We start from the raw sequence: 14,997 nt of genomic DNA, 5'->3' as shown, positions 1-14,997 counted from the left end.
AAGTAAGCTAACAACTCAGTAAGTTACAACTGAAATCAATTCAAGGCAGTATGAACTGTTTGTATGTAATCATTCAATTACTATCATTATGAATATAACTATAAAAGCATGCAACAATTAATGAAACATAAAACAAAAAATAATTGATCTAATATGAGACTAATAATATGAAATCGACATCTTCCCCCAACTACCATTGAAATTGGATTAATGAATGGATTAGGGCTTACAAGAGCGCATAACTTTTATATGCAAACAATAAGAAGGGCGAAATCACAATGCATGACCTACTTGAAATAATTCTACTATATAGACTAAACATTAGGTTCAAATATGAAACTAAATGAGTCTCATAAGCCTAGTCTCTAGAATCTTCCTTAAATGTGCATAAATATAATATATTTATAATTTTTTTAGAAAAGGAAATATAATCTTCTTCTTCTTGCTTGGGTCCCCCTCTTAAGAGAAATGATGGGCTATTTATAGTTTTTTGAGGATAGCATGACCCGTAAATAGGAGGAGGATCAAGGACAAATATGTAGTGTTTTGCATGGACGACCGATATTGAATCCCTTGATCGTAAACCGTTCGTCAGACACTTGAAGGTCTTAATGATATCAGAATTCGACGATCTTGGGCTCGTTGGATTTGTCTCGTCGAGCCACTTGATTCGACTATAAGCATGTCAAGTTTGGAAACCGTTTGGTAACCCAAATTATGGTTTGAACCTTCCAACAGTGCTTCGGTTCTTCAATTCAAACCCATTTGGGCTCGGATTCGTGCCCAATCAAGATAATTTTTTGATGACATATCACATCTACTTATATATTGAAATATTTCATTAGAATCATATCCTTTGATTTTTATATTTCTAAATCGTTTATGTAAATATTTTGATATTTCTTATAACATAATTTTATATGAATCCTAAATCTTCACATATAGTTAAGATGTTGAATATTCTCCACAATGTTGTAAATTTTTTATCATACAACAATAATTAATGTTAAATAACGGGTAATAATAAAATAATGAATTAATGTGACCAAAAAAGAGACCTAGCCCCACTTTAAGGAATTTTTATTCTGTCAAGTTACCTGATGTAGCTCTACGTCAAGTAGCCAATAATATGTCGCCACGTGCTCTTACTCTTTACCACGCGGCCCGACGACCCGACTCAGACCGAATCCGGGATTACTATGTTCGCGTATTGCTCGGTATTTGCTTGATATTGCTAGGTATTAGTCGGTATTGCTTGGCAATACCGAGCAATACCGAGTAATACCTAAAAGAACTCGATATTGCTCGGTATTGCTCTTCACATAATGATACTTTTCATTTTTGTCGAGCAAAATCGACCAATACCGAGCTATACGCAAACTCCCGGGTCCGTTCCGGGTCGGGTTGTCGGTCCGCGCGGTAAAAAATAAGAGCACGTAGCGACATATTATTGACTACCTGACGTAGAGCTACATCAGGTAAGCTGACGGAATAAAAATTCCACTTTAAGGGGCTGCTTGGCAACGAAATTTATGCCCAATTCGAGCAGGGTTTTACGCTAAATCCTACCAACATGATTTTATGGCGTCGTTGGAAGTTGCTGCCAAACATGATTTAAGGCGGAATAAATCCTCTGTCTCATCATTTTTGCGGTAAATCCCTGATTTACTAAATCCTACAATTCAGTGGATTTAACATTTTATCGTGTGGTAGGGGGAGTGCGAGAGCGAACAGAGGATAGTTGGAATACCTGGTGGCTCCTAGCGTTAAGTTGCTACCGCACCATTCCTTTACAATGCGATCTCAATCATCTCCACACCCTTCTATCGAAGGTACCCACACTTTCTTTGTCCACTCCTACCGATTTTAAGGCCCCCATAGTTCCGATTACCACATCTACGTAAATCCAATGAACTTCCAATCCAATGGAAACAACATCTTCATAGGAGGTTGAGATGTTTTGATACTTGCAGAACTCAACTTCTCACAAAGCAGAACAACAACGAAGAAATTCATAAAAGGAAAAGCAAATCCTAAACAAACAATGGCAAGCGACTGTTCGAAGCTGTGCCTCATGCAAACCAACTAGACCCCTACCTCACGCAAACCAGCAAAGCCTCTACCTTGCACGAGCCAAAGAAGCCTCTTCCTTGCACAAAAAGCAATGAAGAAATAGGAAAATGACTTTTTGAAAAAAAAAGAGGAAAGTATTATATTATTAATTCTTAAAATTTTAATTAGATAATACTTTAATTAGTTTAATTAATATGATAAATAATAGTATAATTATCATTAAATTAATTTAATTCATATTTATAAGTGATGTTATTATATTTATTAGTATTATAATTGGTATTTAATTAGTTTAATACTTAAATATTTCATTAATTCGGTTTAATTAAGCTAGTTTCTAATTTGATAATTCACATAAATAATTAATAATAATTAAGCTAATTTTATTTATATTAAATAACCCTAAATTTATTAAATGTAAATAAAATTTAAGTTGATAAGTAAATCATTATAAACTAGCAAATTAAATTCAAAATATATTAAATTTAATTTTTAAATGAACCAACTGCTTTAAATCGTAGATTACAATGCTTAAATAATTTTTGATATTTAACTTCCCGTTTATATACGGGTCGGGTCGGGTTCGACCCGAACCCGACGGGTTGACCCGGATTGACACCCCTAGGCGTGTTCGGGCTGTGGGAAGAGCTCCGGCGGTAGTCGAGGAGGAGCTTCTTCCTTCTTCTCTTCTTCTTCTCTCTCTTCACTTGACCCCCCTTGGTGTAGAATGAGGGCTATATTTATAATTTTTCTGGAGTGGCATAGCCCGTAAATAGGCGTGAGATCAGGGGCGAATTGGGAGTGTTTTGAATGGATGGTCGATATCGAATCCTTTGATCATGCACCGTTCGTTGGGCATTTGAAGGTCTTAATGATGTTGGAATTCGGCAGTCTTAGGCTCGTTGGATTCGTCTCGTCGAGCCGTTCGATTCGAGTATAAGCTCGTCAAAATCGGAGACCATTTGGTAACTCAAATTGTGGTTTGAAGCTTCCAACAGCACTTCGGGTCCTTGATCCGGACTCATTTGGGCTCGGATTGGGTCGAATTTGGTGTCGTTGGGTTCGTATTTCCGACACGCTCAGTTTGACAGTAAGCTCGCCGAAATCGGAGTTTTGGGTGCTCAGAAAATTAATTTTCGAAGTTTCCAACTAGCTTTTGCCTCGAGATTCGTTCCCGATCGAGATAATTTTGTGATGCCGTATCAATGATAAATAATAGTATAATTATACAACAACAACAACAACAACAACAACATCAAGCCTTTATCCCACTACGTGGGGTCGGCTACATGAATCCTTTTTCTACATTGTTTCCAATTAAAGTCAAATTCTCATTTAAATCTAATAAAGAAAGGTCATTCCTAATATTTTTCTAACCAAGTCTTTTTAGGTCTACCCCTACCTTTCTTAACATAAGTCAAATCTAATACCTCTACTCTCCTAACCGGGTCATCGCAAGGCCGCCGTCTTATGCGACCAAACCATCTAAGGCGACTTTCTCAAATCTTATCTTCTACTGAAGGTACTCCAACCTTTTCACGTATATGCTCATTTTGTATCCTATCTGTAAGGGTAAAGCCACTCATCCTCCTGAGCATCCTCATCTCTGCCACACTTAACTTAAATAATAGTATAATTATCATTAAATTAATTTAATTCATATTTATAAGTGAAGTTATTATATTTATTAGTATTATAATTGTTATTTAATTAGTTTAATACTTAAATATTTCATTAATTCGGTTTAATTAAGCTAGTTTCTAATTTGATAATTCACATAAATAATTAATAATAATTAAGCTAATTTTATTTATATTAAATAACCCTAAATTTATTAAATGTAAATAAAATTTAAGTTGATAAGTAAATCATTATAAACTAGCAAATTAAATTCAAAATATATTAAATTTAATTTTTAAATGAACCAACTGCTTTAAATCGTAGATTACAATGCTTAAATAATTTTTGATATTTAACTTTCTACAAATTTACTAAATCCGAATATACAAAATTTAGTAAATATTATTCAAGTTAAAACCTACTTGTTCCAAACAGCCCCTGAAAACTCCGTGGCCCCGTTCAAACACCATTATCCCAGCGAGACAGGCCGCCGGCGGCCAGAGCAGGAATGGCAAACGCTCTCTGATGTTTTTCACGAAGATTTCTTCGCTTCCTTTTTACTGTTTATGAACGTGTCTCCTCTCTCTGTAGTTTGCTCAAGAGAGATCGTGCCATTTTTGTCTGTGGTAAACGGGACCTAGCGTTTAGTTGCTCCTTTTCAGAAATTAACGAGACCTAGGTTCGAAAACCACTGTATAAGATCTAACTATTGTTGCTTCTTCCACCTCTCGAGCACCAAACTGGCCGGCTATAGGTATTAAGTTCACTCCTTCATCTATATTACTTGTTTCTATAACATTAGACGCTCTAACGCCAAATTTGTTCAACGCTATCAAGATTACTGTTGATCAGGGGTGAGTGACATGGACGAAATCGCTTCCCGGGAAGAGAAGGTGCGTAAGTTCGAGGAATTCGTGGATCGCCGCCTCAAGCCGGACCTTGTAAAAGCTGTCGCTCAGCGGTAGGTGTTCTCCTCCTTATGTGCATCAGTTACCCATCTTCACTATTTATGACTTCAACATTTTTTCCTTCTTTTTTTTTTTGCTGTGGCAGGGATAAGGTTTTCCAGCAGCAGAAAGTCTTGTATCCTTCTGCAATTCTTCTTCGGGTTTCTTTGTCGCCTCTTTATCTTCCATTTTACCTTGAGCGTCCTTTCTGTTTTGTTACTTGACTTCCCGCCACTAGCCAAGATCTCAGGAGGAACATACAGTACCTTGAGAAGAACGGCGTGACTTCCCTCCGTACCATGGTTAATCTTGGGTCTGAAGTTTTCATGCAAGCTGATGTGTAAGCACCAGTTCTGATTTATTGCTCTTCCACATTTTATCTCCTTAGGTTTACAATCATTGCTATAGCTTTTTGGTGCCTATTTATGGCTTTCTAATTTTGTGTAATATCTGTGAGAAGAATATCAGTTGTATGAAAGATGAAGAATAGCTTCTAAGAACCAAAACTTTGGCTAGCTTCCTAGAAAAAAATTTATAATAGTTTTTTCTTTTTGAGCTTATCAATTAATTAATTAATCTAACTATATTCTAAATACATTTCAAATATTTTGTTATAATTATTTAAAAATTATGCTATATATATTTTGATCATTCAATCAACACAGTTTTGTGTCACAATATTTTTGTTCAAACAACTACATTCCTTGCGTTACTTTACACAACATGATTTTATTAGAAGAGCCAGGAGTCTCTTTCTCATTCTATCCTATTTATTCTTTATGTAATTTCCTTCTCTTTCTTTTAGAAAGCAACTATCAATGCTTCATTTATCTTGGAAAAATGTTCATTATGTTATTTACACCAGTGAGTTAATGCTTCATTTTGTGATATTTTTATTTTGTGTTTGTTTTCATACAACGTGCTTGCCACAATTTTTATTTATTGCCATAAAAAAACCTACACTGTACATTCACTTCTTAATGATCATGAGAAGCACACTTGAAGGAGCCTCTGCTCTTGATGAGATTAATAATGATTATTCGATTGCAACAGAACACATTTTAACAGAATGAAAGTATCAAATGTAACCCACAATCACATGTTTAACCTTCATTGTAGCTATTCAATCCTATTTATCAAGTTTATTCAATTTAAGTTAGTAATTGTATATGGCATCCTTTTCTGTAGAGAAACTAACTTTATGTAAACTACTACTACATGCATGGTATGTTTTAGCATCATTTGGTGGCTCTATCTAGCTTTAGCATAAACCTTTGCATAGTTATTAGGTTACCTGGTGTGGCATGTAGGTCACCGGCACAAACATAGATTTTGCCACTCTACTTTGCAGGGGCAGGATTGCGTGCGTTAACATTTTCCAAGTCCCCATAATGATGGGAGTCTAGATAACTTTTCACACCCTTTCTTTAGTAGTTCTAGCTTAAATATTATCTGAGTTGTGGGTCATTTACTAGATATGCACATGCTATTTATTCAGTTTTTCCTTAAATATGTGTTCCATAGGGAGATAGTAAGTAAGTTTTTTTAATCTTAATAAGCCCTGATAATCAGATTGATTTATGCTTTTTTTTTTCTTTTTGAGGGAACACATAATATTGCAACATGTAAGTTTCCCCTTATCAGATTCAAAACCATTGCAACATATCAACAGTTGCAATCTTCGTAGCGATTTGATTGTTTGTTCGATGTAATATGTTAAAGAGAACGTGCTACATCTACATTCTTTCCTTTACTTGCTATTTCTTGTCTTATATTCTTTTCTCAGTTTTACTTTTTTTTCCTAAATTAATTATTATATATTTATGCAGGCCTGATACACGACATATTTTTGTTGACATTGGAATGGGGTTTCATGTGGAATTTACTTGGTCTGAAGCCTTGGAATTCATTTCAGTGAGAGAATCAAGATTAGCCAAGTATTTATGCAAATTATGACTACATTACTTAATTTTTTATTCAATTTTTTTCCCAATCATTTAAATCTGTTTTTGAAGCATGAACCAAGTGAGAATGTTTGTGGTTAGGGATAATGTGCATCCATATTTATATTCAAATCAAATAAAGTATTTTTCCCTGGGATGGTAAATACTAAATAATCCCATCCATGTGGGATTTCTGTATATATCTGCAATTCAAAATCAGGAAAATTTTGTCTATTTAAATACGATTTATATTTGTTTTCATAGGTCACAAATGTCGTTTTATTTGAACTAGGACCTTTATTCTAAATAGACAATCTGGCTAGAAAAATTAGTTGATCGGGCTATCTTATCTCTCCTTTGGTTGTGGATGTACTTTATTTGGATACCAAATGGTCTTCAATTATAATATAGATTATACCAATGATTAATATTGAGTCCATATCTTTTTATAGTATCGATGGGGGTGCTTATAAAAGATATTCAAACTGAGGTATCTTGTTGTATACATTTTTTAGATGACATAATTATAATTTGTGAGACATCTACTAAAATTGGTGGGAAGTTAGCATAAGAAAGAAATTATTTAGAAGATGGAGACCTTAGAGTTTGTAGAAAAAATTGAGTATATTCTTTGCAATGTTTGTTAATGTGATATTAATAAGCATCAATTTATATTATTGAAACATAAAGTGATATTAAGGTGCAATAGATTTATCTTAGATCTATTATATAAAAGAGAATGTAACTTTTGGAGATTAGATTTGTTGGTTGAAATGAGGAAGTGTTAGAAATATTATATAATAAGAGAATATCATGGAGCTTAAATTTTAGATTTTATAAAATTGCAATTAATAAGTGACACATGAATTTGAGTTTCAACATTAATAAATTATTGATAACTAAATTGAGTGTGGAGGACATGAGAATGCTAAGATATGCATGGAAAAATTAGGAGGGTAAATTACGTTCCTCATATTTGAGGAACAAACTTAAGTGATATGTTATCGTGTTTGTATCATTTAGAGTGGCACATAGCTCTTGTTTTCATTGCATTTCATCCAAGTGGCATTTCATCGAAAATTTCAACAAACCTTGCTTGTCACCTTTATGAAGCGGGAAGCAATCGCAACTATGCCAAAAAAGTTCGTATGGTGGCGTATGACTGCCTATGCTATGTGTTGACCTTCTAAAGATAGCCAGGAAAGGCAAGCTTAAGTGATGCTTGACGCACCTTCATGAAATCTCTTTGCTCACTCTAAGAAAGGTGAGCTTAGGTAGCACCACCAACCTCATCTTTATGGGAAGACATGATGCATGCTCTTATGAGTTGTTGCAACGTCAAGATGGCAACAAACGAGACAGAAAGTGGAAAACTGAATAGGAGTTTGAAGTTCACTGTTTTGAGTAGTCCGAGAACAAAATTGTCAGCACTTTGTTGTCCAATTGGGATTTTTTGTTTTGTTTATTTTGGAATGGAGTACAATTCTTTGTATTTGGGGAAGCATCCCACTCAATGTGGGACTAATCCACATGAGGAGGCAACGGGTAAATTGGTTTATTAGCTATTTTGATTGATGTGGAGGTGTGAGTCCTGCTATTGTCATACTTCAAATAAGAAAAAGTTTACCGAGCCTGCCCAATATTGTTTTAGAGGGGGGGGTAATATGATGTGGGTTTGCCCACATATTGCATGTTGACTTGCATTCCATTGCAGTCTTTTAAAAAGAAAAGATCTTGGTAGTTTATCATGGGGGTCTATTTTTGGGCTGTCTGACAAGGAGGGGCTTTTGGCATGTGTAGGAACTTGGTGGCCCAGAATCACTCCCAAGATCATTGATAAGGACCCTCTTTCAGGGCTTTGAACCGGGTTGATCTACCCTAAACCATGACTTGCTCTGCTGCCAAAATTTGGAACTCAAATAGATATCAATAATGGACTTTTCAGCATGCTTATATATGTATTCTAACGCAAGTGTTCAACACAGGCTAACCTTAACTTTGCATTAGCTGCTCGCTAGAAGGTTCTTTTTTTTATAGTTCTCTGGCATTCAGAAAATCTTACTTATATCTTTGTTTTTTTGTTGTAGCTCATTGCCGCTCTATTTTTAACAGGCAAATAGAAGAGTATACCCACCTAATTGCTACAGTGAAAGCCCAAATCAAATTGGTATGTTTGCTCTTGACTTGGTAGTTTTCATTAATATATTGCTACCTTGCCAAGTCGGTTCCATTTCAATTTTATGTTTTGTTGTTATTTTCAGTCAGTACATCTCTTGCTGTTAATGTTGAATCCTATAACATTAAGATATCGTTAGGAGGCAACAGATCTTGTTCTGAATGTCTGCTGATAAACTCACTTCATTATGAACTTTTAGTACCCATAATGCATGTCATGGCCGAATCTTTTTCTTTTTATTCATGACATTCTAATATGCTGGAAACATCCTTCTATAAGATAAAGACATTTTTTTTCATAAATTTTTATTTTAATGTATTTTTCAACATGCAGCATTTTATATTAAAATCAAAACTTATTATATTAAATTTATACCATAAAATAAAGTATCAGTAATACTTTTTAATATTGGAGATGATTTAGCTATGCATCAAACATGGGAAGCTAACATCTTAATGAATGGTCTAGATGGATGAATGATTTAGCAATTTTATAATCTAGGAGCTATGATGCGATAGTATTCAAATTAAATAAAAATATTTTAATCATTCATAATGTGATATTTAGGCCATTTTTAATTGCATTTCTTTTAAAGATATATTATAGTGTGTTAAAAAATTATGGTGGTAAATATTAAAATTTACATGGTGTATATGGTCTCGCATATACACAAATAAAGAGAGAAGTGGCAGATACAGATGGTACAAAAACCTTTTGGTGTTTTGAGACTCGATATGCACTATTTTGACTTTTTAATAGTTTAACGCCTGTTATGTCTTATGTTCTGTGCTATTTTTTACATATTGGTGTTGATTATTGGGTTAGTTTTGAATCCTTTTGAGATTATCTTTCCATTCACTTAAATGCCATGTGACCTGTGAACTCTTTTCTTTTCTGATATGGATTTTATGTTTAGATGTCCATACCATATATGAGATGACTACTATTGGCTAGATCAAATATGAGTGGCTTCCTTGCACTCTTACACATCTATAAACTTCCATCTTAATAAGAGCTCAATTATGCACAAACTGATGAATGATGTGATTGCTGAATGTAATTAGCATTAGATAATTTTTATATCAAAGGCTACACAAAGAATTAGATAATTAGCTCCAGTTACATATAAGATTAGAGAGTGTCGCCTTAGATAGTTTGGTCATGTAAAACGGTAGCCTTTAGATGACCCTGTTAGGAGAGTAGATGTATTAGATTTTGGCCTATTAAGAAAGGTAGAGGTAGACTTAAAAAAACTTGGTTAGAAAATATTAGAAACGACTTTTCTTTATTAGATTTAAATGAGAATTTGAGATTTAACAAAAACACAATGGAGAAAAAGGATTCATGTCGCCGACCCACATAGTGGGATAAAGACTTGATGTTGTTGTTGTTGCTATTGAAAGAAGTTTACGAGTCTCCTTTTTGAAATCCATTTGGATTTGCTTACTTTTTTATATTGAATTATAAAATCCACGAGTGGTCTACGAGGCTCTTATGATTGATAAAAATTTAGTAGCTTGGTTAATTTTTAAATCAAAGGGTACTCTAATAACCTTATGGTTCTCCTAGCTACAATCTTCTATTTAAAATATATCTGGATGCACTTACTCTTTTTAATATTGCATTTGTAATTTCTGAGTGGTTTAAGAAGCTATTGCGAATTTTGGGTTTAGAAAAAAAAGTCTTGAGGTTTTCAGTACAATTATTAAAAGAGAAGGGACTAAATTGCAAATTTATATTTTTAAATTCAAAATGAGAGGGTGATGGCTAAGTAGGGAGGAGATAAATACAAGTGGAGAGAATACAAAAAACTGCTCAATGTCCATTTCACCAATTTATCCTTTTGATTCTTAGTGGTCGAACAACTTAGAACATAGGAGAGATTCAAAGGAATGTTCGCTTAATTTAATTTATGATTTCTTCATTTTCATATTAAAGGCATTGAGATAATGAGGAAATTTAGGGGTTGTTCATATGATTCTAGTATCCTTATTTTCAATTAAATTATGATAATCATTGAGATATAAAGAGTGTCTTATCCAACACCTCATAAATATCTAGGGTTTTACTTATCAAAAGACAATAAATATAATTTTATGTGACCTTAGAGAAAAATGATTGAACTTGAAGCAAAGTAGAATTTTTCCTCCTCTAAAATCACGTATAGTCCTCGCCACTCTCTCCAATTTTTAGCCAAGGCTCCACCCCAGTCCTTTTTCTCTCTTTCTTTAATGGCATGTCCAAACTCTTAGGCATGAATTCCAAGGTGGTTTCCCCGTCTTTCCACTATTTGCTAGATTAGTAAATCAATCCAATCTTTCTTAATTCGTCCATAATAAATCTATTTTATTGACTTAGTTATTTTCATATTGGACTTTAAAACAATAAGTTTTCCGCACTGCAATTCTTGATATTTTTTAGCATAGAGCTGCAATTCTAACATGTAGGAAATTTTTCTTGGCTAGATTATGAAGTTTGGAAGGATTTTATTTGTAGGGCTGCAAGCGAACCTAACGTTCGACGAGCTACTCATTGTTCGATTCGATTAAAGCTCGTTTGTGATCGTTTAATAAACTAAACAAACAAACTTGAACAATATTTTAGATACTCGATTCTTAAATAAACAAACTTGAACACTAATGCGTTCGACTCATTTATGTTCGCGAACAACATCATTTGAAGTTCGTGAACAAGCTCGAAATTAAGCTCGATAAGAAGTTTGATTCGTGTTCGATTTTAAACTCGTGAATAAGCTCGATAAAAATAATTAATATTTGATTATATAATTATTAAATATAAATAATATAAATGTATTTGTTCAAGTTTGTTTGTTTAACGAACTAGGTTTTCTTTCTTTCCTATTTTCTCGTCGAGGCACTCTAACGAATTTTCTCATTTCTCCGCTCATCCTTCTCCCCGACAACGCCCCGACAATGCTGAAGCTCGTGTTGACGATAAGTTTTGGCTTCAAATATTACTTCCATTAGTTCTTTTGGCTTCTTTCTTGTAATGTTGCATAATAACCTTTAGGGGAGGGAATTTATCAGAGGAAGGTTGAGTCTCCACTGAGCAAAGAGTCTTAAATTTACTATTTTTGATAATAACTTTAGAAGAGATAGGAGAAGGTTGCATTGGGGAAGAATGAGAAAGAGCAAGAGCATCCACCATAGACAATTCCTTTTATTATAAATATATTTGTTCATAGATATGTTCATGAAAGTATTTGTTTGATAGTTAAAAAAAAAAATTTAGATATGTTCGCGGACATGCTTGATGTAATCGTTTGTTAGGAAGCTCGATAAAGCTCGTTTGCTAAGTTCATGAACATCTAAAAGTAGAGCTCGTTTATAGCTCGTTCATGTTTGTTTGTTTAAAGCTCGATAAGCACTAAACGAATGAACATGACCTGAACTTGAACCGAACATGAACACTCATTAATTTAAATGAACCAAACATGAACATAAACAATAAAACTTGAACAAACGTGAACCAAACTTGAACAACCTGATATTAAATGAACACAAACATACTTGGCTCGGCTCGGTTCATTTGCAGCCCTATTTATTTGTAATTCTATGTAACTTGTGATCTGTGACTATACAGAGAGATTTGAAATAATTGAAGAGTCTCTCACAGCATGAAGGAATAAATGGCCAAGTAGATGGATGATAAAATGGCCTTGAAGCTCTTGCTACTAAGGCACATCTACATTGCCACCATTATTTGCTTCATCGCTGATTGTCGAGACATCCTCTAGGAAACAGCAACTTGCAGAGTAGAATACATCAAGAGAGAACTTGAGACCCTATGATGGAGATAAGATGAAGACCTTCCTTTTAATATGGAGTCAAAGATTGAGTTGCCTTTTGTTTACCTGAAAATTGGATTAATTATGTTTATCTAAAATATTGATTAACTTGATCAAAATCTTAAAGATTCAAATCAGATTACATTTAAGTCCTCAATTTTAAAGTCGGGACTCAATTAACCTTTGCTTAAAGCCCAAAGTCTAATTTGAAGTTAGGACATCATTTGCTTTATCAATTCCTTTTATTAAGCTGTGTTAGGCTTGATTAATATATATCAGAGAACCTAGGTCCTAATTGTTGATCAATATGATTAAAGTATCAGTATTTGTCTTGCATTTGAATGAGAATTTTTTACATGATTTAAATGGTTTAAGATGAGACAGAATGAGTTTTATGGCATTACTGGGTTGGATGGGATCCGTAACCCATTACTCCAGTACTCTCTTCACTCTTATCCTGCTAATATTATGATACAAAGTGCTTGAAAAAATTTAGAAAGAGTCTTGGCTGAAATCTTATTTCAGCAATTTTAGAAAACCAACAACAAGAAAATCATGAATAGAACACACAAAAACTCTTTTTTTATTGAAAGTTTTATGAAAGAAAATACAAGATATAAGTGGATCTTCAATTGGAGATGAAGATCTGACTCTCTCAAATCTCTAGCTGTTAGCTAGAGCCCAAACACTCTAATAAGAACAATCTAATTCAGCAAACAACACATAACCTTAACCCTATGAAAATCCCTCTACTTAAAGCATACAATAATTGACAAATACTCAAACAACCCTCCTTTAATTCCCTCCCAAATCTGTCTTCTTTAGATAAAAAACATTTTTTAATTACTCACCTACAAATCAGCCCCCAAGAGCAGGTACAGAAAAGGACTGGCAACAATTAAATATTTACTAATCCTCTAATACTTCGAGTCTGATTGAAATAACTCTCTTCTTAAATATTCTTATTAATTTTCTGGCTTTTGGATGCGAGTACCTAGGACATATCTTAAAAAGTGCAAATATAACTTAATATTGTATATAAACTATAATAGATTTTTTAAGGATTAACATATAATTAGAATTAGGAGCTTTCATAGTAATGTAATTGTAATTCACTTTTTGTTGTTGTATGTTTTGACACCTGAACTGAACTCCTTGTGCTAGTACCACATCAAGGGAGAAAAAAGGATTCTTGTAGGCAACCCCCACGTATTGGGATAAATACATTGTTGCTGCTGCTGCTGCTTCTGCTTACTGCTTTATGCTTCGTTTGGATGGCTTTTTACTGTTTTTTAAAGCAGCTTTTTTACTGCTTCTAAAAAGCCGCTTTAAGAAGCAGTAAAAAAGTCGTCCCAAACGAAACCTTAGTGTGAATGGGAGCTGGCCTCTGCATACTAACTAGTACCTGATCAAAAATAACACCGAACAAGTAAGAATAGATGAAATAAACAGACATTAAGAAGGGCAATCATCTATAAATCCTCAGATTTAACCAATAAGGAAAGAAAGATGCATCAACTTTAATCGAGTTAGATTAAAATGACCGTTATTGTAGGGGTTTTAATGGGCTATTTGATATGATTAGTGGTCCTAGCTATGAAACTTAATAGTCATAATGGCATTAACAATCCTTCGTTTTCAGGTTTGTGAAGGCATACGCGAGCTGCTTCAGATACCAGCAGAGTGACAGAAAGCCGTGTTACGCTGTGCTGTTTGCTAATTCTGACACTGCAGGTGCTGCTTCATTTCCTCATTAATGCAACAACACCTAAATACGGTTCTCACTTCTGGAGATCTTTACTGTGTCTTTTTTTTTTTTTTTTTTTTCTTTTTTTTTTTTTTTTTGTCACGAGTAATCATTGTCCTTAGGTCAGTGAAAATTCCGGTCGATCTAATGGGCAACCCAACACAACTCCCCTTGGCCTATTGGTTGAGAGCTTAGGCTTCCAACTAAGAGGTCCAAGGTTCGAGTCCATGTGTATGCGTTGTGTGTGTGAGTTTGCCTTAGATGGCCTAAATGTCCCCAAAAAAAAAATTATATTATTAATTGCTAGGATAGGTATTAATTAAAAAATAATGACAACAAATTAATTAATTAACCCTAGTTGAACATAAAAATAAATGCAATTAAATGCAACAATTGGCTCTCATTTAAATACACTTAATCTAAATAAATGAAAAAAATGTCATGCGTTTAAATGAATGAAATGAAAGGCCGGGATAATTTTTAAATAAATAAAATTATTTTAGTATGCGGTATATGTAAGGGGCATTAAATTGCTTAATTAATTTTTTTTTTAATTTTTTTTTTTTGGATGAACCGGGGCAAAGCCCATTTTATTAGGATAAAAAAGGAATAAAAAGACTTACAATAATACCAAGACTGACTAAGACAAACAAAGTTAAAGAGAACCACTCAATCAAATCTAA

General features: G+C 33.7%; 1 protein-coding gene across 3 annotated transcripts; it reads left to right on the top strand.

Annotated features, from left to right (window-relative positions):
- Positions 1–4,118: 4,118 nt before the first annotated feature.
- On the top strand, positions 4,119–14,452 carry LOC110115646 (protein UXT homolog). 3 transcript variants are annotated; one of them, XM_028700114.1, is made up of 8 exons: positions 4,121–4,447; positions 4,531–4,654; positions 4,747–4,776; positions 4,879–4,980; positions 6,470–6,577; positions 8,696–8,750; positions 14,210–14,301; positions 14,421–14,452. In XM_028700114.1, exons 2-7 carry the CDS (start codon positions 4,557–4,559, stop codon positions 14,252–14,254), a joined length of 438 nt encoding a protein of 145 aa, XP_028555947.1. In that variant the 5' UTR covers positions 4,121–4,447; positions 4,531–4,556; the 3' UTR covers positions 14,255–14,301; positions 14,421–14,452. The 3 variants fall into 3 exon arrangements, 2 of the variants coding, with proteins under 2 accessions (XP_028555947.1, XP_020704598.2); XR_002305367.2 differs by lacking the exon at positions 14,421–14,452 and having other exon boundaries at positions 4,119–4,447; positions 8,671–8,750; positions 14,210–14,247; XM_020848939.2 differs by lacking the exon at positions 14,421–14,452 and having other exon boundaries at positions 4,122–4,447; positions 14,210–14,384.
- The last annotated feature ends 545 nt before the right edge of the window (positions 14,453–14,997 follow it).

The sequence above is a fragment of the Dendrobium catenatum genome, unplaced genomic scaffold, assembly GCF_001605985.2.
Source record: "Dendrobium catenatum unplaced genomic scaffold, ASM160598v2 fragScaff_scaffold_1449, whole genome shotgun sequence".
Lineage (NCBI taxonomy): Eukaryota > Viridiplantae > Streptophyta > Magnoliopsida > Asparagales > Orchidaceae > Dendrobium > Dendrobium catenatum.
The sequence above is the reverse complement of the archived record's forward strand: the minus strand, read 5'-3'. Positions and strand labels throughout refer to the sequence as shown.